This window comes from Cuculus canorus, chromosome 26 (genome assembly GCF_017976375.1).
Source record: "Cuculus canorus isolate bCucCan1 chromosome 26, bCucCan1.pri, whole genome shotgun sequence".
NCBI classification, from domain to species: Eukaryota; Metazoa; Chordata; class Aves; order Cuculiformes; family Cuculidae; genus Cuculus; species Cuculus canorus.
This window is the reverse complement of record NC_071426.1, coordinates 252,727-275,400: the sequence shown is the minus strand read 5'-3', so window position 1 is coordinate 275,400 and position 22,674 is coordinate 252,727. Positions and strand designations below refer to the sequence as shown.

Below are 22,674 nucleotides of genomic sequence, written 5' to 3'. Positions count from 1 at the left end.
GAGGTGAGAAGGGTGCGATTGCTGCAGCCATAGATCAGCTGCGACATTGAAATGAAAAAGTAAAGAGAAACAGGAGGGACCCTTTCTCCCATTGTTGGTGCTGCTTCAGCCTCTCCTTTTTCCTTCCCAAAGTGGAGCGTCTATGTGCTGCCATTACCAGGCTGATGGTGCTGCTGTCCTTGCCTTGGGCCGTGCTGAGTCCTCCCACCAGGAGAGAGGCCTTTCTTGGGACAGAAGTCAGCAATTCACCCATTCCTAGGTATTACATCACCAGAGATCTCTTAATACCACTTACAACAGATTCAGTGCAGATTGGAGGCGGGAATGCTTGCCTTCAGTTTGGTGGGACTCTGTCATGGTGTAGAGGCAGTTTCGTCAGCACAGGGCATGGTTTATCATCCCAGAAATTAGCTGACTTTTAAAGATATTAGAAGCCTGGAACAATGCTTCACTTTCAGTAAAGAAATTTTCCTATTATCCAATCTAAACCTCCCCTGATGCAACTTTCTCTCGTCCTATCGCTTGTTGCTTGGGAGAAGAGCCCAGCACCCACCTCACCACAACGTCCTTTCCAGCAGCTGCAGAGAGCGATGAGATCTCCCCTCAGCCTCCTCTTCTCCAGGCTGAACAATCCCAGCTCCCTCAGTTGCTTCAAGAACCCCTGGGCTCCAGCCCCTTCACCAGCTCCATTGCCTTCTCTGGACACACTCCAGCCCCTCAACATCCTTCTTGTACCAAGGGGTCCAAAACTGAAGACACAATTCGAGATGCAGCCTCACTAGTGCTGAGTACAAGGGGACGATCCCTTCCCTACTGTGTTTCAGCTGAAAGAAGGGAGATTGAGCTAAAGAGGGGAGACTATGAACTAAAGTGTTCAGGGGGAAGGAAAAATTGGTGATGGTCTCTTCCCACTTTTGAGTTGTCCTGGAGGTGCACAGGTAACACTTCTGGAGTGCCTTGTGTGCTCATGGTGGTCACAGACACCAGCATCTCCCTGTCTGACCTGCAGTTGCCCAGCACCATGAAGTCTGACTTGCTTTATAACATACAGGGGAATCGGTTGATGGCTATTGGAATGGGTGAACGTGCTTGGACCGAAAATAACTGTGTTAACCACATTGCAGGATCTCTTGCTCAAGGATTCAGTAACCGTAAGGCAGGAGGAAGGAGTGTCTTAGACACAACGCATGCCTGGAGGATTTACAAGGCACATCCTTTGGACTAAAACCCACCAGGCAGCAGAAGAGTTTGGATTGATCTTGTTAAGCCGGATACTCGATTGTAGGTGTCTGAATCCGTGGGGTTGTTGCTTGCGTGCTTCCCAAGCAGCCAGGGCTGGCTGTGTCCGCTCCTGCTCTCTCTCCAACTCTGCCATCTTGAGCGTGCCGAGCACAGCCGGCATTCCCTCAGTTTTCTGAAATGGTAACTGTCAACGTGGCGAAGTCAAACTTGATTGAACCAAACCTGCCGAGAGCTCATTGCAGCCCTTGGATGTAAAGAGTGTTGCTTAAGCAATCGTGTAATCCAAGATCAATTCCATCACCATCCCCCAGGGACTCCTGTTAGGTCGCTGCTACTTCCCTTGTAGTATTTATCATTTTAAAGATGATCACACGTTGTTTATCTTCACCACAGGGAAAACACTGAACAGTGACGAGTTTTATTTGTAGCTTGTGGGATAAATGAGATTGATGGGTTAGGGTTTTTTGCACATTTTGAGCTTCCCAGCTGCTTGCAGTGGCCAAGCATCAGAGGCTGAGATCGTACAAAGGTGATGGCACATACAGAGGGGACTCATTTCTATTAAAGAAATGAGCACTAAAATGATGTAAGGTTTATATGAGGTGAATGGATTGGCAATTCCTACCCAGCACATCTGGAGAAGGGAACGGAGCTGGGGAAGGGGCTGGAGCCCAGGGATTCTGGGAGCAGCTGAAGAACTTGGGGCTGTTTAGCCTGGAGAAGACAAGGCTTAGGGGAAACCTCATCACTCTCTGCAGCTCCTGGAAAGGAGGTTGTGGTGAGGTGGGTGCTGGGCTCTTCTCCCAAGTAACAAGCGATAGGACGAGAGAAAGTGTCCTCAAGTTGCACCAGGGGAGGTTTAGATTGGATATTAGGAAGACTTCCTTTGCTGAGAGAGCGGTGAAGCACTGGACCAGGCTGCCCAGGGCAGTGGGGGAGTCTCCATCCCTGAAGGGGCTCAGAGATGTGGCACTTTGGGACATGGTTTAGCAGGCATGGTGGAGTTGAGCTGATGGCTGGACTGGATGAACTTAGAGGTCTTGTTTTTTACTGTACTCTGGGTGTACTCAAATGTGTTTATGGAACAGGGTGTGTACAACTGCAGAGAAATCCTGGGATTTCAGTGCCATCGTGCAAGGAGCAGATAAGAGCAACTCAGAAGGCTGGGAGCCAGGAAGGAGGAGGTGATTGGTGTCTCCCGTGACTGCAGTTCTCTTCCTAAAACGCTAAAATGCCATCCCAACAGCTGCGAGAGTCACCATCCCCAGCTCCCTGTGACCCTGTGCCCCCATGAATTCCCCTTTCTCCTTCCCTTTTCAACTTCCACTTCCCTGTTTCTTCCATCGCTGTCTTGTGAGATGGTTTTACAAAGAGTTTTTGGAGCTGTTTGTTCTTAAGCAGCACTGAACACCAGTTTGGGTGGTTGCAATCGTGCCTTTAGTGCTCTGCATGCCTTCCATCCTGTAGTAGAGCATGTGTGGGATGCCGGAGTATCTTCCTGGGTCACATTCTCTGCTCTCTCATGCCGGAGCCCTTATCTGAAGCCTGCAGAGCCCTTACCCTCCGTAATCGTTGCACTAAATGGTACATTTTTTTATCTTGGTTGGAAGAGGAGGCATTGCCTGGTGTCGGTAGGGACATAGTCCCGCTAACTGTACTCCAGTGCCTGAGCTGCCCTGCCTTTCGGAGCTGGAGGAAGGCTGTAGCCTGATTTCTGCCCTGACAGCAGAGAGAAGGGACCTGCACTGCCTTCCACACAGCGATGGGAAAATGTGCTGGAAACTTAACATTGTGAAGCTGGGATGCAGAATCAGGGCAGCTCAACTGCCCTGTCTGTCTGTGTGACAGAAAATCGAATAGAGTACAAAACAGGGAAGGAAATGGGTTGGTAACACAAGCATGAAAATGATCCATAAACGGTTTTCATCACAGAAATATGTTCAGATTACAGTTTATCACAATATATTTGAGCACATTAAACTTGAAACTGAAATGACCATAATAAATAAAATATATTTGATTGATAGATAGATAGATAGATAGATAGATAATGAAAGCTTCCAAGTCTGGGCATCTTCTGCCCCTCTAAGTGGCCGTCACGGGCTTTGGGCTTCTCCTTCCTCCCATCCCACAGCCCCCCCCAGCTCCGTATCTGAGGATGCTGTGAGGAAGAAGTATCGTCTGAACTTTAACTTGGGAATTGCCTGGGCGAGGACACTCAGGTTGACTGGCACTGCACAGTAGAGACAGGATATCAAAAACATGTCTAAACCCTGGTGTGGACGGTTGGCTTCATCTAACGTGAACAGGGTGCACTTGTAATTTCATTGAGTTGCTGGATTCACGATCCTGGATAATTTGGACTCGCTTTTCCATGTGTGGGATTAATTTTTCCTAGGAAAGCTGTGCTTTCCTCACAGCAGTGCCATTAATGGGGCAGGTATCGGTGACTTCGTGTGCCATATATCTTGGGCAGCAGATGAGCGATGCGGTCAGTGCAGTTGTTGAGTCCTGGAGGTCCTGCCTTTCCCGTGGCTCCAATGGAGTTAATGAACTGTGATCTGTGGGAAGGCTGGCACGAATCGCGCACTGTGCACAAACAAGGATGTTTTGTCACAGCGAATGTTGCACAAAAGGGACCGCGGTTATTGCCACGGAGTCCCAAACCATCACAGAGAATGAGTGTTTCTCAGGGGTGGGAAGTACACAGATTGTAGGGAAACGCCATTCTTGAACTTCCGGAAGATTTAATGCAGGGTGGTGTGAGACTCCAAAAATAGATCCTTTTTGCCAACATTAAACTGTGCTCTTGGATCAGTGTTCATCGGTTTAGGGTGGGACCATGGGCTGCTGTTCATCGCTGTCCCACCAGAGTGGTGGAGCCCCTTCCCAAGGATTCGATCCATCGATGAGGACCGAATGGTCATGGTAGCTTCTTAAATTAGACTCGTGGAATGGTTTGGGTTGGAAGGGATGTTAAACATCATCCAGTTCCATCCCTGCAGTTCTAATCACTGCACTCATGTATCAGAAAGTGTTCAGCTGGGTGCTGATGTGATGAATCCACCAGCTCGCCCTGTCAGGAACTTGGCTCTTGTATAACAATCTCTTCTTCAAAAATAAATGAAGCAACTGATGCTGTCATCCTTACAAACACAGAAGTCAAAACCTAATAGTTATGATCTGCTTATAATGATTTTACCCCTGGAATGCTGAACCTAAAGCATTTGGAAATACTTGCTTATTAATCCAGCATTAATCTACCTAAGGGAAGAGCCGTGTCCATCTGCGAAGCCGCTTTTTAACCAGGACACCTAAGATTTCATGGGGGGAAACCATCTGCCTGCATCGCAGTTTATGGGTAATACTTTCCAGTTGTTTGAGCACACAGAATTTGCCTAGTGGTTTTATTTCCCTTTGAACGCCTTCACGCAGGCGCCGTTCTAAGGCATCCATCCCGTTCATCATTTCCTCCATTCTGCTGTTGGTATTGGCGTGTGCAGTGTGGAAGATTTAACGTGAGATCCTTCCAGCATCCTGGGATGCTGGCATCTGTTCTGGTGCCATACAGAGGGAATATAAGCAAAGTTTGTGGGTAACATGACACAGTACAACAGTAAAACTAGGAGTGAGAAGGTTTTTTGCTATTTAAACCGCTATTCTGGTTGGAACTAAAGTGGGTTGGGATCATCGCTGTTATGGCATGAACTGGGAGAGGGTTCCCAGAGCCCATCAGCCACACAGTGCAGGGCATTCAGGCCAGGCAAGCGACAACTCTAGGAGTGGGTGCTCAAGTTCAGGTCAAAAAGGTAAAAGTAGGGAGGCAACAGAATCCTTTGGGCGTGAGAGGCAGCTATGGAATTCCTGAACAGGTAATTCAGTAGGTTAATGGAAGAACAAACTGTATGTGAGCGTTTTCCTTCCTCTGCGCAAACAGGAGTTATCCATGTCTGTACAGCATCTCGGTTCAGCCCCAGTCTAGCTCCATCGGCAGCCAAACGTGAGCAGTTTTGTCCCATTTCCCTTCCCTCATTGCCCAGGGAAAGGGAAATGACAGAAGAAGACTTGTGGGCTGGAAACAGCAACTTAAACAGCTTTAATGAAATAATAATCATAATAATGAAAATACTGTTAATAAGGAAATAATTAGATATATCTAAATATATGGAATTGCTCCCCCCCGCAATGACTGCGTCACCACTGAGGCTGCAGTGCAGGCGCAGGGAAAGGTCCCGGGCTGGACTCAGGAACTGGATCCAGGATGAAGGCATAAAGACAGACAAGGTCCTCCCTGGACGTCTCCTTTCTGAGGGTCTGACCCTCGTGATCCCTCAGTTTTATCCTGAGTGTGACACGTACGGGACGGAATCCTCTGGTCGGGTTGGGGTCACCTCTCCTGCAGGTGCTACCCTTTTCCTCCCCTTTCCCTCACGGCTCCACCATCTCCAGGATGGCTTTGGTTTCCATAGGAATAAGGACAAGCAGAGGCCTTTCTGCATTCCAGTGCCCTGTGCGAGCACTGCTGGGGAGAAACACCGAAACACATGTGGTGAACTGCCAGGAAATGGAGTTACTCAGAGAGGCTGAGCTAAAGGGAGAAATAGAGTCTGCTTTAGCTCCAACCAGAACATGCATGTGCATACATATCACCTGGGTCAAACTGCTGCGTAATTAACCTGTAAAACATTCCTAATGGATTTATTTCCTTCTATTCCAGAGCCTAGCCCAGCTAGAGAACCTGTGCAAGCAGCTGTATGAGACCACGGACACCGCGACACGACTGCAGGCAGAGAAAGCCTTGGTTGAGTTCACCAACAGCCCCGACTGCCTGAGCAAGTGCCAGCTGCTTCTGGAAAGGGGGAGTGTACGTAAAACAATACAATTGTCCAACACGGATCGGGGTATTTTGAGTGCTGATAAGGGAAATGGCCCCAAGGTTTGGTATGCAGTGTTGACATTATATACCCAGTGCACTCTCATGTGTCTCAATTTGTGGGCAGGCTGTGCCAAAAAAAGCTTTGGCTCTGGTGGTGAATGGTGCTGTACGAACGGCTGTCGGTTCTTGTGTCTTGCGAGCCGCGCTGCATTCCTCGCAGGCTGCAACCCAGACACGTCAGGCTTTAAGTGGAAAACATCCTTGTAGCAGTGGTATTTCATGGACTGTGGGAACCACTGCCCTCTCTGTGGGCTTTGAGAAGAAAATGGTGACGGGGATAAATCCAGCAGTGTTTCTTCTGGAATGTCTCCTTGGAAAATTGCCCCTGCTATAGTGTTGTGTTAATGATCCAGCAGTTTAAAACAGGGAAAATTAGATCATGTGCTTTAGAATTAGTGTTAACGAATGGATGTCGAATATGCCAGCAGTAAATCCAGCCTGACTCCTTCAGCTTTCTTCTTTTGAAGTGGCCGTTTGATTTTTACTTTCTATCGGCACGAAAATGGCTTTGCCACTTGTCTTTGCACAAATTGACTTCTGGCAGAACGCGCATCCTCCTTTCATATCTAAACGGGATTTGAAGCTCTTCCGATGGGAATGAGCAACTGGTTTATGTGCAGATAAATAATATTGTTTTTAAAGGAAGGTTCCTTAAGGCCAGTTTCATTTTCTGTCATCCATTGACTGGATGAGGATTGTGGTTTTTTTTTGGTTCAGTCTGGGATCTGACTTGCTTTAAAACAATAGGAATGGTGGAATAAAGAGATTTCCTGCAGCTTGGATACTGAGCTTTCTACAGTGCTACCTATTACAGAAATTAGCATGCAAAATGCTTGGCATTTCCCTGGCTGTAACTGATGGGATCAGGGGCAGCCGGGGGTTTTCGGTGGTTGAATGCCATCATGTGTGTCCCTGGATCCGATCACAGTTCAGCGGGCTGCATGCCCTTCTGTAAGTGATTACATTTAACTTGTATTTATAAATCAAGTGGAAGTCGTAAGTGCCGTTTAAATTTATAGCAACATCCTCAGGTAGCTTAGAGCATGGAGTGTCTTTTCAGGCATGGCCTTTAAGGTAATGGCATACATGTTGACTGGGCTTGCAGTTTTACCTCTGCCTTCAGTGGTGGTTCTATTGTCTTCTGCTCTTTAGAAGCTTTTTCTTTCTTTCTTAAATGCTTTATTCAAGTGTTTGGTTTAATTTAGTGTCTATGCAAACATAGAATAAATGCTATGTATTTAGACTTACCCATTAAATTAATGCTTTAAACTCAGATTTCCAAAGATAAATTAGCTTAAAATCCAGCATTGCTGCTTGATCTTCTTGTAAACTTCTGTTTGTGGGTTTTTCTCATTCTTTACAGTCTTCCTACTCCCAGTTACTGGCAGCTACATGCCTTACGAAACTTGTATCACGCACAAACAACCCTTTACCGTTGGAACAACGAATAGATATTCGTAAGTAGATTTCATTTTGCTAACCAAATTAATGTTATCTTATGGGCATTCATTCGCAAGTGAGAGGGTTTCTGCGAGCTCCTGTGCTTTATAGCTTGGGCATCTGAAGGTATAGTATGCTTAAAAGGCTAAGAAGCATTTCTCTTGGATGGCATCTCCTGTATCATTGGTTAACAGAGTTCATGGCTAAATACACCGTGTTATTCCAGATGGAAAGGAGTGACAGTTCTGTGGTCTTGTGAATAAGGCGTTCAGGTTTGATAAGTTCCTTTTAGGGTATAAAATATGTGTGGTGGCTGCCTCTTCAAAACGGAAAATCCTGAAATATCAGTTATAACCCTTCCTAAGGGAGCAGTCACTCTGTTACAGCGCTCTTATCTGGAGAAGGGCTGATCCTTCCTTTCCTCTGAGGAAGGACTCTGACTGCCATTCATTCTGCATCTGTTTTTAACCAATGATGTGTTAAGTGACCATCCCTGATGAAAGATCTTGAGCTATTTTCAACTTTTCTTGTTATTTATGTGTTCTTATGGCACATTAGACTTAATCTGATGATACAAAACAGGTTAGGCTTTTGGGAAGGAGCTCTTACCCGTCTCTGACCCATTTCCGTGGTTGTAGACTGTAAAAGGCACAAGTAAAAGGTCAGCGTTTGTACCCAATCCGCTGCTGTGCTGTTTCTGTCTTCAAAAAGCTTTCACATGATGCTTTTGTGACCATCTCAGCTCAATCTGCCGCATTTTTGCCTACAGATGCACCTCTTGTCTCTCTTTCAGGGAACTATGTGCTCAACTACCTTGCCACCAGGCCAAAGTTGGCAACGTTTGTCACACAGGCACTAATCCAGTTATATGCCAGGATCACAAAGTTGGGCTGGTTTGACTGTCAGAAGGATGAATATGTCTTCAGGAACGTGATCACGGATGTCACAAGGTTTTTACAGGTCAGATGTTTTGTAAGATGAATGCACACCTTGTGAGACTTGATAGTCCATGCATTTTCAGTTGTTGCTTTGTACCTTATTGTCCTATCTGGTCTTTCATCTGTGCATTTGATGATTGAATAGCAATGGCAATGGAGACCTGAACAGGCTTGTGAGGTGGGTCTGCATGAACCTCTTGGAATTCAACAAGGCCAAGTGCCAGGTCCCACACTTGGGTCGGGGCAGTCCCAGCACAAACACAGGCTGAGCCTGAAATGGATTTGGAGCAGCCCTGAAGAGAAGGACTTGGGGTGTTGAAGCTTAACATGAGCCGGCAATGTGTGCTTGCAGCTCAGAAACCCAAAGAGTGTCCTGGGCTGCATCCAAAGCAGTGGGACCAGCAGGGAGAGGGAAGGGGATTCTGCTCCTCTCCTTCACTCTAGTGAGACCCCACCTGAAGCTCTGCGTCCAGATCTGGAGTCCTCAGCACAGGAAGGACGTGGAGCTGTTGGAGTGAGGCCAGAGGAGGCCACAGAGATGATCCAAGGGCTGGAGCACCTCCCGTATGAGGACAGGCTGAGAATTGAGGTTGTTCAGCCTGGAGAAGAGAAGGCTCTGGGGAGACCTTAGAGCAGCTTCCAGAAGTGAGAGGGGCACAATTGTTGCACAATTCTTCTTTCAAGCTCTCACGCATAACTACATCATGCAGATTAGTGCAGAATGTAATCTTGGGCTTAGTGCCTACAAGGGAAATACATGCCATGCTTGACTGGCTTTCATTCGCAGGGGGGTGATGGAAGTCATGGTTGATATTTAGCTGAGTTATCATAACAAAATATAGCTTAAAACTGGTGCATTACACAAATGTTATTGTTCACAGCTTTCTTTAGAAGTCCTGCCCTTTTGTTTCACAAACCTGTATGCTGTCACACCGCACAGGATTTCATTCCCAACCCGAAAGGCTGCACAGGGAGAAGGTGACGTCAGCAGCATGTCTCCAAACTGGAACTTCTTCCTGGAGACATCAGTAAATCCTGTAACACTGTGAATGCTGATTGATTTGCTCTGAAATTTGTCCCAAAATCAAAACTTGAAGGCAGCACAAGAGATCAAAATGACCAGAAATGCTTCCCAGTGAGGAAGAGGAGATGTAATGTGTTCAAGGCTTTAATTCTGGAGCGGTAGAGCGGGGACATTCAGAAAATAGCCTAACTACTATGATTTTAGACAATTACAGATGTCTGCAATGAGGTAGAGTCTGGAAGGTGTTCAGTAATTTAAAGATCATGTTCCTTTCTGGGCTGGTAACTTGTCTCCAGTAGTTTGCAGATGAAATTGTCATAGCTGGATTCCTCGCTCTCCCAGCTCGTGACATGGAGAATATGTGCTTTTTTTAATAAGGAACCTAATTAAATGGTGTGAATATCTCCTTGCTGGGCTCAGTTGGAGTTGGTCTGTTCCCGTTTACTCAAGTTACCTGTCCTGGCTGCTCGAGTGTACATGAGACTGCACTTTTTTTTTCCAAACACATGGATTCATCAAGCTTTTCCAGTGGCTTCTGCCCAGATATTCAATAAATATGGAGCCTGTTGTCAAGAGATGGCTCCAACAAAGAAGCGGTAGGGGTCTTGAACTTAAAATATGCTTGAATTTCCCTGTTGCAGACGAGTTCAGTCTTGGAAGCCGGAGCTTAGGGCAGCTTGTGCAGACAAGGTGGAGCTAGGAAAGCAGGCATCATTTCTCGGTTACAGGACAGAAACTGGGGCAAAGGAACAATGCAGGTTGTTTCCCTTCAATCGTTTGATAAATGGATTACCGTTTCGAGCGAAGAGGTGTCTGTAACAGACTCAGTTCACAATCGGCCCCTTGTTGGACTCGCCAGAAGCTGAGCGGGCTGCAGAGAATGGGCTCCCTTCACTGGGAGATCGCCTGTCCTTGGCAGGAGGGGCCTAGGGCGTGGAAAAATGTGGTCAGCTGCTCCTCTTGCTCTTCAAGGTCTGTGGTTTAAAAAGGAGCCAAGGGGGGAGTTTTATCTCCCAGAGTTTTCATCTGGCAACTTTAATACTCGTCCTAGTGTTGCAGAAATTCCCACCTGTTTTACCACAGCCTCTGCTGAAATTCAACAAACTGATTTAAAACAAAACAAATCTAAAGAAATCTTCTCAAAGTTAGGGCATAACAGGCTGAGAGAGTTGGGATTGTTCAGCCTGGAGAAGAGAAGGCTCCATGGAGACCTTAGAGCAGCTTCCAGTACTGAAAGAGGCTCCAGGAAAACTGGGGAGGGGCTCTTGATCAGAGAGTTCAGGGATGGGACAAGGAGGAATAGTTTTACGCCAAAAGAGGGGAGATTGAGATGAGATCTTAGGAGGAAATGTTTTGCTGTGAGGGTGGGGGGGCCCTGGCCCAGGTTGCCCAGAGCAGTGGTGGCTGCCCCATACGTGGAGGTGCTGAAGGCCAGGTCAGATGGGGCTTGGAGCCCCTGATCCAGTGGGAGGTGTTCCTGCCCATGGCAGGGCATGGACTGGGTGGGCTTTATGGTACCTTCCAACCCAATCATTCTATGATAACTCAAAAAAATGTTGACTAAACTATTAAATAAAAGGTGCCTGGTTTTGTTACTTCACGTCTTTGAACCCTTTAGAGCCCTTGGCACCAACAACCAACTACTTTAGAAGCATGGTTTAAATTCTCTCCTTGGTGTTGCTCATGGCCTTTTTCCAGTCACAATACAAAGACAAAGCATTGCTGGATAGACAAGTCTAGAAGTCTTCCAAGCCGAATGATGATGAAGCTTAATGAAAACCTCCTGTCATGCTAACGGCTTTCCCGTCCCCCTTTCCTCCTCAGGATAGTGTAGAGCACTGCATCATAGGAGTGACAATCCTGTCCCAACTAACTAATGAAATTAATCAAGTAAGTGCTACAGCCTTCCTCAGTGAAGTAAGTGTCCAATTTTCTCATTCATATTGTTGTGTCCTGCCGTGTGTCTGTGCTTTGATTGAGGCTTTTGTTAGGTGTTTTGGGTGGAGAGGGGGTGCTGTGTGCTGGGTGTTTGGCTTTATGTGTGGGTTTTTTATGTTTACGCAGTCACTTGGTGTTGATGAGATGCTGAAAACTCCTGTCCTGAGGAACTGTTTTGTTTCACTGGCATCTTCCATCTCCTTTCATTTTTTTTATGTAATCTAAGGTGAAAAAGGAAAGGCTAAGCAACCAATCTCATGAGGATAAAACCCTCAATGCGAGGACATCCCTAGCACCTACTCATGTTGCCCCCTGTGCCTTGTTCCAGCTCACAGCATCCTTGTGCCAGGAGGCAAATAGAACATGGCCCCCTCATATTGACTAAGGAGGTGAAACAAAGAGGATGTCATGGATGCCCCATCGCTGGCGATGTTCAAGGCCAGCTTGGATGAGGCTTTGAACAACCTGATCAAGTTGAAAAGTCCGAGTTTATGGCAGGGGGTTGGAATTGTACATTCTTTAAGGTCCCTTCCAACCCAAACCACTCAGTGATTTACCAAATGGTGCACACTTTTAAAGCATCCTTTTCATTCAGTACCGAATTTCACAGAGTTCCCAGCAGGCAGTTCTCAAATTTTTCTTGTTTATCAGGGCTGAGTCCTGATAAAGACTGGGCACGCAGAGTCTCTGCTGCTCTGCCATGCCACATCAGTTAGTTTGGGGGTTTGTTGAGCCCCCTAACATTTTGCTGCCTCTCACTATTGATGCTGAGGGCTGGAACAAGCAGTTTCACTTGGTGCTAAGCTTATATTGCTTTCCTGATCCATCAGGAATCAAATATCTTACTGAGGAAACTAACCTTTCGTTTTTGCTGGTCTGTTGACTAATCCAGGAACAGATTGAATGGGAGTTGAAGGATGGTTACAAATTATTTTCAGAACTGGAAATGGAGGAGAAGGCTTTGTTCTGACAAGGGCAAAGCACCAATTTCTTCTGCTGAACTTCATGAAGTTCAGCGCCTCTGAACTTCCCGAGCCCTGCGCTGTAACCTGAGTGGCTCCTGCATCCATTTCAGACCCCAAATTCACTTTTGTTCTTCAAGCCTGGCCTGATGAGTAAATCCTAACGCATATCCCTCCTCTGAACTCTTAAGCCATGTCTTGTTACAGATAACCATTTCCTTGCCTAGACTTTTGTGCTATCCTAACCTCGTCTTTGCAGAGAGCAGCTCCTTCACTTCCTTGCATCAAGGATGAAAGAAACTCTGTTTATCTCTAAAACTGAGGATGCGTCTGTCAGCATCTTTGTACAGGGCTGCACCTTCTGCTTGCAAGAGAATGGTCAGCAGAGAGACTTGTTGCTTGTCTACAGGTTGATACTAAAATAAGCAATTAAATTAATGACTTTGATCAAAAATCTCTTCCTTGTATCTTGGATATTAAATCTGCCACAGTTTACTACTCTTTCCTAACTGTGCCAGCAGTTGCACAGAGCTGGAATCAGTGACTCATCCTGGAAAATGTAAAACTGCTGTGACTTGCAAACTAATAAATCTGCCACTGTATCCACACCTCAGAGCAGGGTCGTGTATGTGTACACAGCAAAAAAAAAAACCTCAAAAAACTCCATACAGGGCTTCTCATCAGGCTTTGATAACCAAACTCCCAAACACATCGCTTGAGAGCTGAACTTTCTCCATCCCTGTTTATAAAAGCTTTTGTTCCAAAGCTCACAGTACAAATAAAATGAGGTGCTAGTATTTGGAAGTGTCAGCTTTCATCCCGTAAACGCTGCACAAACTTGCCTGGAGGTACAGAGTCTCCACTGTGTTGTAGGAGTTCACTGATTTAAGCCATGTGAAGAAAAGGAAATATTCCTTCACCACAAGCCCAGAAATCCATCAGATTTGTAATAACCATGGAGAGAATAAACGATGCTCGTTTGCTTCAGACCCTGGACTCTTAATTGCATGAGCTGAGGAGCAATGATTCAATTGTTAGAGCATTTGGGAATTAGGTCCAGTTCTGATCTGCCAACAACTACCAGGTGATGCAGGGCTTCTCTTTCTCACCTGTAATACCCTCCGTGGGTCATTTTGAAGGCTGGTATGTTAGTGAGGTTAGAGCTGGGCTTGTTCCTGCAGAGCTGCATGAGATGAGGACATAGTTAACAGAAGCAGAAAGAAGTGGAGGTTGGAGCTTTGTGCCTCTGCACAGAGCTGTAAGTGTTCTTGCTCCGTTGTGCTGTGATAACAGACTGCCCGCCAAATAACTCATCCCAGTCAAGCAGGATATTGCCAGGCTGTGCACAAATAAGTGGCAAAGTGAAGCAGCACTTCACTTTTCTCCCCTCCGGGGTCTGGGAAGTGACATAAGTTGTGCTGCTGTTTGTCTGCACTAGCCCATGTGAGGATGCGTTGGTTGAATCACTTGGAGACTCTGTTATTCCGTATAAATTACGTAAAGTATAATTTTGTCAAGAAAGCTTGGACCAGATGATCCTTGAAGTCCCTTCCAGCCTGGTATTTATGATTCAGTGGAAGGGATATGTGTGTATTTGCCTCTTAGATCATACCTCAGCTTATTCTGATACAGTGAAAGCTTGAGTTTATAACAGCTACAGCAGAGTCCAATCTGGCTGTCACTGCTTAACTTTCCTTCCAGTTTTTTTCTCATCTGTACAGGTTCAAGAGGGGAATTAGAATTGGTAGTAGTTGGCTATGTGTCTGCCCAGTGGGTTCAGGTAGGATTTAACTCCTAGGAGTTCGGAGCACTTTGGAAAGCAGCATTCAGGTTTCTAAACTGACTTAAGTGCCGCTAAATGCTGCTGGTGGTCCTTCTTTGGAAGAGATTTAAAGGAACTGAGGAGTAAACCCAAACCTGCTTTCTGGCAGGGGTGCAGTATAGCTGCATTGTAAGTATTGTAGATGGAAAGTCCTGTCATCGTTCAGCAATCGGATTTAGTCTGTCTCTGCAGGGGCAGCGCATCCCCCAGGATTAGCCAGGCATCGCTCCGGGGAGGGAAACCTCAATGTCCCAGCACTTAACAGGGTTCCTATGGGTTCTGCTGGTCTGGTTTTGCCTCTGCCCATCAGCTCTAAGCACTGGTTTTCTCTCTGCTCAGGCGGATACTACTCATCCACTGACGAAGCACAGGAAAATAGCCTCATCCTTCCGAGATTCGTCTTTATTTGATATTTTCACACTATCATGCAATTTACTGAAACAGGTAAGGAAAGCGTCATTTGGCATCTCTCTCGAGGCAACAGACTTTGGGCTGATGTTCCCTGTGATGGAACTTGCTCTTGCTCTGAAGGCTTTCTCCTGGACTTGTTTTTCAGGAAGGGGGAAAAAAAAAGAATATGACGCAAATAGAGAAATATAATTCTTTTCAACAGTTTTGAATGAATTTACATGCCTGGACCATGAGGCTTGGGTGGAACTTCCCTGGCTTAAATCATCAGGAAAGAGATGAAGTGTTTGGTTTACGTTTTAAATGTCTTCGATATACAGTGTTGGCAGAGAGGTTTCCTGGAAAATAAGTCCTTGTCTCTTCTTTTAATTTCAGTTTAAAACCCAGATGGTGAGAAAAAAGCTGCTGAAGATGTGTTTAGTAGATCAAAGATTGCCCTTGGTGTTTTAGCACACGATAAACACCTCCCATATGAGGAAGGTTGAGAGAGTTGGAGTTGCTCAGCCTGGAGAAGAGAAGGCTCCAGGGAGACCTTAGAGCAGCTTCCAGCACTGAAAGGGACTCCAGAAAAGCTGAGGAGGGGCTCTGGATCAGGGAGAGCAGGGACAGGGCAAGGGGGATGGCTTGAAGCTGCAAGATGGGAAATTGAGATGAGATCTTAGGGAGAAGGGTTTTGCTGTGAGGGTGGAGAGGCCCTGGCCCAGGTTGCCCACAGCAGTGGTGGCTGCCCCATCCTTGGTGGTGTTCAAGGCCAGGTTGGATGGGGCTTGGAGCCCCTGATCCAGTGGGAGGTGTCCCTGCCCATGGCAGGGGGTGGATCTGGATGGGCTTTGAGGTCCCTTCCAACACAAACCATTCCGTGATTCCTCTTGTCCTGGACGCAACTCTGTGCTGCTTCCCACACTGACCATGGGGACATAGAGACTAGAAAGACCCTACTTGTCCCAATAGAAAGTCTCTGGTTTTCCACCGTAACTCTGAATCATCTTGGTTTTGTTTCTTGGGATGTTTTCTGTTACAACGTTCTTGTTTTCCTATGATTAAACACCTAGTACCCATTTTTGTCTCTTTTCTTTTTGTCTAATAGCAGTTCTTCCAAGCTTCTGTGTATAAAGCAGAAGGTTCCCCGGTGATCTTTTTGAGTGGGGAGGATTGGGCTGTGAAAAACCAATGATCACCTCTATATCCCTGTCTGTAAAACAGGGTTCATTAAGGCAGACCCAGAAGAATAAGTCTTTGTGGAGAGAGCGAGGAATACATTCCAGCCACTGCTGGCAGTGTCGGCATGGTGCAACATTTTATTTGCAGTAGACTTAAGCTGGAGAAGTTGGTTTTGTTTAAAATACAGAGCGATGATACAGAGGACAGACGGGCTGGCCTGTCTCTGGGTACAGATGCCGAGTGCTGCTCTGCAGGGAAATGACCTAGCGTTCCTTATCCATCCAGCTCGTTGTGTTACCCTGTTTTCCCTGCCCACAGCAGCATTGTAACTGCAGCAGGGTTTATGCAGATCGTCCGCACTCTTATGGAAATGAGGGTGAGGTGGAGCAACAGGATTCCCTGCTGCGAAGAGCTTGTCAGGCAAAAAATGCATTCTTGTGTTTAACCTTAATAAGAACTTCCTTATCTCCTGAATCTCACAGGATAATTGCAGGCTGGCATTTCTCCTGTGCAGGGCAAGCCGAGCGGGAAGCAAACACTGTGTGTTTATCCGTCTTGTGAGAGAACAAAGCATGTCGATACACATGCTGTACATGAGAGCTGGGGTTGGTGCTTGTGGCTTGCGATCCCTAGATTGCCACATCCTGTTCAAAGCTGAATTACTGCCTCAAATTCAGCTGTTGCCTTGGTTTTTTTTTTAACTTTCTACTTCAGTAATCTGATGTATTTTATAGGCTTCTGGGAAGAACCTGAATCTGAACGATGAAAGCCAGCACGGGCTACTCATGCAGCTCCTCAAGCTGACCCATAATTGCCTGAACTTTGATTTCATTGGCACATCGACAGACGAGTCCTCAGATGATCTTTGCACTGTGCAGATCCCAACCAGTTGGAGATCAGGTAATCCTGCCAGAGGAAGAGGCTTGAGTCGCAGGATACCAGCTGAAAGCAGGGGTGACTCGCTGAAGCCCTCGCTGTACCTAACAAATAAACATTTGCTTCTGATCCCAGATGTAAAATCCAGCCTTTCCTTGATGTGATTACAGTTTGGGTTGGCTCTCTCGAGCTATAAAAACACTCCTCTACCCTTTCAGTCTCACACCTGCCAAGGAACAGTAAACTGGTTTTTCAGTAAAATGTCAATAAGAAATAACTCTTCCCCTGTTCTCAGCACCCTTGCTGCTCCCATCAGCTGTTTTACAGGCAGCTTCACGGATTGTGTCCTTAGATTAGTGTCCTCTAACTCTGTCTTGGTACCCAGTACGAGGAGGTTTACTCTGTTTCTGGGAAAGGCAATTGTGTAAAGATGTAAAAGCCTTTGGAGATCTCGTAGTGTACTGCTGTGTGATGAGTACACGTGCCATTGTTGATAAGATACGCGTTAGTCCTACAGAATGGCGTTCTCAGTAAAATACTCTGTTCTGTTTCAGCATTCTTGGATTCTTCAACGCTTCAATTGTTTTTTGATCTCTACCATTCCATCCCTCCTTCGTTTTCTCCTCTGGTAAGTTCAGTGTTCATATTCCTTATGGATTTCACTAACAGAAAGTGTTTGTAGGGTTCATCCTGGAAACTCACTGTAGGTAAAAATGCCATCGACCTGCCTTTGCTTTGTGCTGAAGCAGCAGAGGGGAGGCTGGTCCGGTGCTGCCGATAGTTCCGATCCATCTGCAGGATTGGGATTTGATAAGCTTGTTTGCTCAAGTTCAGCCTACTTCTTTGTCTGTGTAGCTCAGAGCCTGCTGGCTCTTCCTCTAAGCCCTTTTTGAGGAGTGTAACTTCTGTTATTTCCACTGTATTGCTCACTTGATCCCCAAACCATTCTGTGAGCACGCAGCAGAGTCTGGGAGCACATCCACATAATGCAACTCCTCCTTCCACCCTTCAGAACTAGGCCGTGTCCCAGTAGGATGGAAGGGCCAGTGGCACAACCCAACCAAAAGTTGGATTATTCCTTCTTGGAAAAAATTTGCCTGCCAGGCATTTATCTGTTGGATAAATATATTTAATCATTAATGCTACAATGAAAACGCACCCTTTGGCGAGGGAGGGAAGGGTCCTTCAGGAGTAGTTTTCCCGCTGTGGCTCTCAGCACTGTTCATTACTTGCTGATTCTGAATTTAGAGCCTCAAATATTCATGAGATATTTTAACAGCGTGAGACGCTTTTATTGTTCCTGAATAGAATCAGTAGCAATTATGCCTTTAATTGTCCTGCTTCTTTGATCAGTAAATGTAAGAACCAGCAGGAACAAGAGGCTTAGCAGCTGAGCAGGTTGTCCTTAGGCTGATCAGGGGGAGCGGGGCTTTGCCTCTGGGTAAGGATTGCAGGGTACTGGCCATCACTGACTGCTGCTGCTCCTCAAACCCTCCTCACAAGCTTATTACTAAGCTGCACCCATGGAATTTATTCTACATTTCAGTTTCAGAGGTTTGAGTTGAGAGCAATTTAATTGTTTCTTTGCTTGTCTCTATTTTCTGCAGTGCTTTTCCAAGTCTGGGTTAAGTTTACCAGCTTTCCCTGCTAGTCCTGATGCATTTTCAGTCCCATGTGATCTGTGTTCCTCATCTGCAGGAATTCCATAGTTTTTGGGGAGCAGAGTTTGGAACCAACTTTTGGCTGTTGGGATGTTTCTTTGGGTGACGTGGCCAGGAAGCCAACCATGTCCTGGGCTGCATCCAGAGCAGTGGGACCAGCAGGGAGGGAGGAGATTCTGCCCCTCTGCTTCGCTCTGGTGAAACCCCACCTGGAGCCTGTGTCCAGTTCTGGAGTCCTCGGCACAGGAAGGACATGGAGCTGTTGGAGCGAGTCCAGAGGAGGCCACGTAGACTATCTGAGGGCTGGAGCACCTCCTGTGCCAGGACAGGCTGAGAGAGTTGAGGTTGTTCAGAGAAAGCTCCAGGGAGACCTTAGAGCAGCTTCCAGTGCTGAAAATGGCCTCCAGGAAAGCTGGGGAGGGGCTCTTGATCAGGGAGGGCAGGTGTGGGATGAGGGGAACTGATTTCAGCTGCAAGAGTGGAGATGGAGGTATTTATCTCTGCTGTAATTTGTTTTTCACTGAGACTACACCAGCTTGTGGAGATGAAGGAGCAAAGGAGCACCAGGCTTAAATGATTTCTTGTGTCATGAAAAGGAAATGTGCTGTTCATTTCATTGTCCTGATCTCTTCCTCTCTGTTCTCCTTGCCCCTTGTAGGTGTTATCCTGCTTAGTGCAGATAGCCTCTGTGCGTAGATCCCTCTTCAACAACGCAGAAAGAGCGAAGTTTTTATCTCATCTTGTGGATGGAGTTAAACGAATACTGGAAAACCCACAGGTGAGGCATTTGGATGCAGTCACTGGAGTATTTAGAGCAGCTTCCAGTGCTGAAAGGGGCTCCAGGAAAGATGAGGACAGACTTTTTATAGCGAGGCTTACTGTGACAGGACAAGGAGCAATGGTTTTAAACTAAGGAGGGGGCTGCTTTAGACTGGATATAAGGACGAAATTGTTTACAATGAGTGTGGGGAGGCCCTGGCCCAGCTTGCCCAGAGAGGTAGTGGAGGTCCCATCCCTGTAGGTATTCAAGGCCAGTTTGAATTGAGCTCTGAGCAACCTGATCTGGTTAAAGATGTCACTGCTCCTGCCTGGGGTTGGCCTCTATGACTGCAAAGGTCCCTTGCAGTCCAAACCTTCCTATAATTCTAAGGTTCTTCTTCACCAAAAATTCTAACGTACACATCCAGCTTGCAGCACTGGGGAAAAGGATGCAGCACTTTGCTGCTCTTCTCCTTTTCCTACCATTCCACCATAAATCTGCACCTGTCGTAGCTGATTGCTTCATGTTGTGAAGTGGTGCCATTTCTCGGTCCTTTTTTCCTTCTCAGAGTTTGTCAGACCCAAACAACTACCATGAGTTCTGCCGATTGCTGGCCCGGTTGAAAAGCAATTACCAACTGGGAGAGCTGGTGAAGGTGGAGAACTACCCCGAGGTCATCCGACTCATTGCCAACTTCACTGTCACCAGTCTGCAGGTACCACATGCTTTTGCTTCCCCTTGATTGGGTATATATGCCCCTTGTCTTCTCTTGAAACAAAATTATAACCCTCTTTGTCTGTTCTTTGCTCCAGAATTCGCTGAGGGTTATTTTTACCGCCTCCCCCTGCAGACTCTGTGACAGAACCTTGCAGCGCTAGCGTTGGTTACTCTCTCAATTCCTGCTGAATGGAGCAGGAGCAGTGTGCGGGGGAAGGCAGGGTTGCTATGCCTCCCTTTCCGTGTCCTAGCAAGGGGGGAGAGAAAACCCTTGTTAAATAAGGCTTATTTTTAGAATTATGTTTCCCTTTGCTATTAAAATGCAGTTGCAGGGATTGCAAGCCTGGGAACTCGGGATTATCTTTTAGTCTTTACTGAATGCTGGTGATGCTCACTGAATCCTGGCTTCAGTTTTGGATCCCAGGACATTGGGGTGCTGGAATATGTCCAGAGAAGGACACCAAAGCTGGTGATGGGTTTAGCACAAACCTTATGAGGACTGGTTGAGGGAGCTGGGGTGGTTTAGTCCAGAGAAGAGGAGGCTAAGGGAAGACCTCATCGCTCTCTACAACTGCCTAAAAGGAGGTTGTGGTGGGGTGGATGCTGGGCTCCTGTCTCTGGTAGCCAGTGACAAGACAAGGGGAAATGACCTCAAGATGAGCCAGGGGAGATTTAGATTGGATTTTAGGAGGAATTTCTTTCCTGAAGGGGTTGTCAAGCATTGGAAGAGGCTGCCCAGGGAAGGGGTTTAGTCACCATCCGTGGAGGTGTGTAAAAGACAAATGGATGTCATAGTTGGGGACATGGTCTGGTGGCAGCCTTAGCAGGGCTGGATCAATGGTTGAACTCAATGATCTTGAAGGTCTTTTCCAACCGGAAGCATTCTGTGAACTCAGGTATGGACTGAAATTCATCGTTGAAGTTGGCAGCCAGATCCTTAACACCTTTAGATGTTGTTCTATCCAGTGCTATATGAGGCAAAGTAGTCATGGTATGGCAACCAAAGCCGTATCTCACTGATTTCCTGTCCTTTTCTTTCCCTTGTCTCTTGGTAGCACTGGGAGTTTGCTCCCAACAGCGTTCACTATCTCCTAAGCCTGTGGCAGCGACTGGCTGCGTCAGTGCCCTACGTTAAAGCCACAGAGCCTCACATGCTCGAAACCTACACCCCAGAAGTCACAAAAGCTTACATCACATCCAGGCTGGAGTCTGTGCACATCATCTTAAGGTGAGAAAGCAGGGAGAAGGCAGTGCTTCTGCTCATCAGCACTAGAGTCTAACATGGGAGGCTCTAGCATGTGTGTCTTTCGAGTTTTCTTTTAGACCTGGGCATGGCTGCAGGAGGGTTTGAGTCGCCCGAGCATTTCTAAGGGAGATTTACCTGAATAGTATATTCTGTCTTTTGTAAAAAGAGATATTTTTTAAGCTGGGTTTTTTAGGCCTTGCTCCATCTCAGATGGCTGAGATCAATCTGCATGGTCTCCGACACACTATGGGTGTCTACAGCACAGCGTGTGCTCTGAGTTGCCATCGTAGCAGTGTGATTCACTTAATTTTAAGATCTCTGCCTAAATGTATCTTTTTTCTCCCCTTCCTTTGAGTGTAGGGACAGCGTACAAGACTCTGTTGCAGTGCCCGAATTTCTGTGGGATAAATTCCACCTTGTGTGTTTGTATTTAATAAAAACAAATGTTTGTGTATAGAAAAATAATGCCTCTTGAGGAAGACTGGTGAGCTTATCCCTTTCTAAGTATCCAGTGATGCAGGGGAGGAACAGCAGGTTTAGCTAGTTCTGGAGCTCACAGTAAACTTATAGTTGAGGTTAGTGTATTTAGAGGAAAAGGCAACTAAACCATTGAGAAAGCTGGAAAGCTTGCTTATGCAAAGGCAACCAGACAGAGACCTTGTTCTGGGCACTGCATATTCTGTTCAAAGACCTGGATTGATGTGAAAGGCGTAAGGAGAGCTTACTCATTCCAGATCCTGATGGCCTTTCCACCTGAACCACTGCTCTTCTGCTGATTTATGGCTGCAGTATCGCTCAGATGATTACATCGGTCTGCGTAGCTCTCCATTGTGACGGATAGTAGAGACGGAAACTACCTGGTAGAAATAAGCTTACGTTAGGGGCTAGGCTGCCTCTGTGTCCTCTGACAGAGGAAAAGCTCAACACGAGCAAGCAGTGTGCATTCACAGCCCAGAAAGTCAACTGTGTCCTGGGCTGCATCCAGAGCAGTGGGACCAGCAGGGAGGGAAGGGGTTCTGCCCCTCTGCTTCGCTCTGGTGAGACCCCACCTGGAGCCTGTGTCCAGATCTGGAGTCCTCAGCACAGAAAGGACATGGAGCTGTTGGAGCGAGTCCAGAGAAGGCCACGGAGATGATCTGAGGTTCTGGAGCACATCCCATACGAGGCCAAGCAGAGAATTGGGGTTGTTCAGAGAAGGCTGTGAGGAGACCTTGGAGCAACTTCCAGTACTGAAAGGGGCTTCAGGAAAGCTGGGGAGGGGCGCTTGATCAAGGAGTGCAGGGATGGAATGAGGGGGAATGGTTTTGGGCTGAAAGAGGGGAGATTGAGATGAGATCTTAGGGAGAAATATTTTGCTGTGAGGGTGGAGAGGCCCTGGCCCAGGTTGCCCAGAGCAGTGGTGGCTGCTCCATCCCTGGAGGTGCTCAAAGCCAGGTGGATGGGGCTTGGAGCCCCTGATCCAGTGGGAGGTGTCCCTGTCCATGGCAGGGGGTGGAACTGAATGGGCTTTGAGGTCCCTTCCAACCCAAACCATTCCATGTTT

At 46.8% G+C, this 22,674-nt stretch overlaps 1 protein-coding gene across 1 annotated transcript in view; it reads left to right on the top strand.

Annotated features, from left to right (window-relative positions):
- XPO7 (exportin 7) overlaps positions 1 to 22,674 on the top strand; it is a 48,127-nt gene that overhangs the window by 8,080 nt on the left and 17,373 nt on the right. Inside the window, exons 2-11 of the mRNA XM_054088863.1 lie at positions 5,960 to 6,106; positions 7,542 to 7,635; positions 8,412 to 8,578; positions 11,405 to 11,497; positions 14,642 to 14,746; positions 16,606 to 16,771; positions 17,302 to 17,375; positions 19,067 to 19,186; positions 19,737 to 19,883; positions 20,941 to 21,113. Coding sequence (XP_053944838.1) covers positions 5,960 to 6,106; positions 7,542 to 7,635; positions 8,412 to 8,578; positions 11,405 to 11,497; positions 14,642 to 14,746; positions 16,606 to 16,771; positions 17,302 to 17,375; positions 19,067 to 19,186; positions 19,737 to 19,883; positions 20,941 to 21,113 — 1,286 coding nt within the window. The remainder of the gene's footprint in view (positions 1 to 5,959; positions 6,107 to 7,541; positions 7,636 to 8,411; positions 8,579 to 11,404; positions 11,498 to 14,641; positions 14,747 to 16,605; positions 16,772 to 17,301; positions 17,376 to 19,066; positions 19,187 to 19,736; positions 19,884 to 20,940; positions 21,114 to 22,674) is intronic.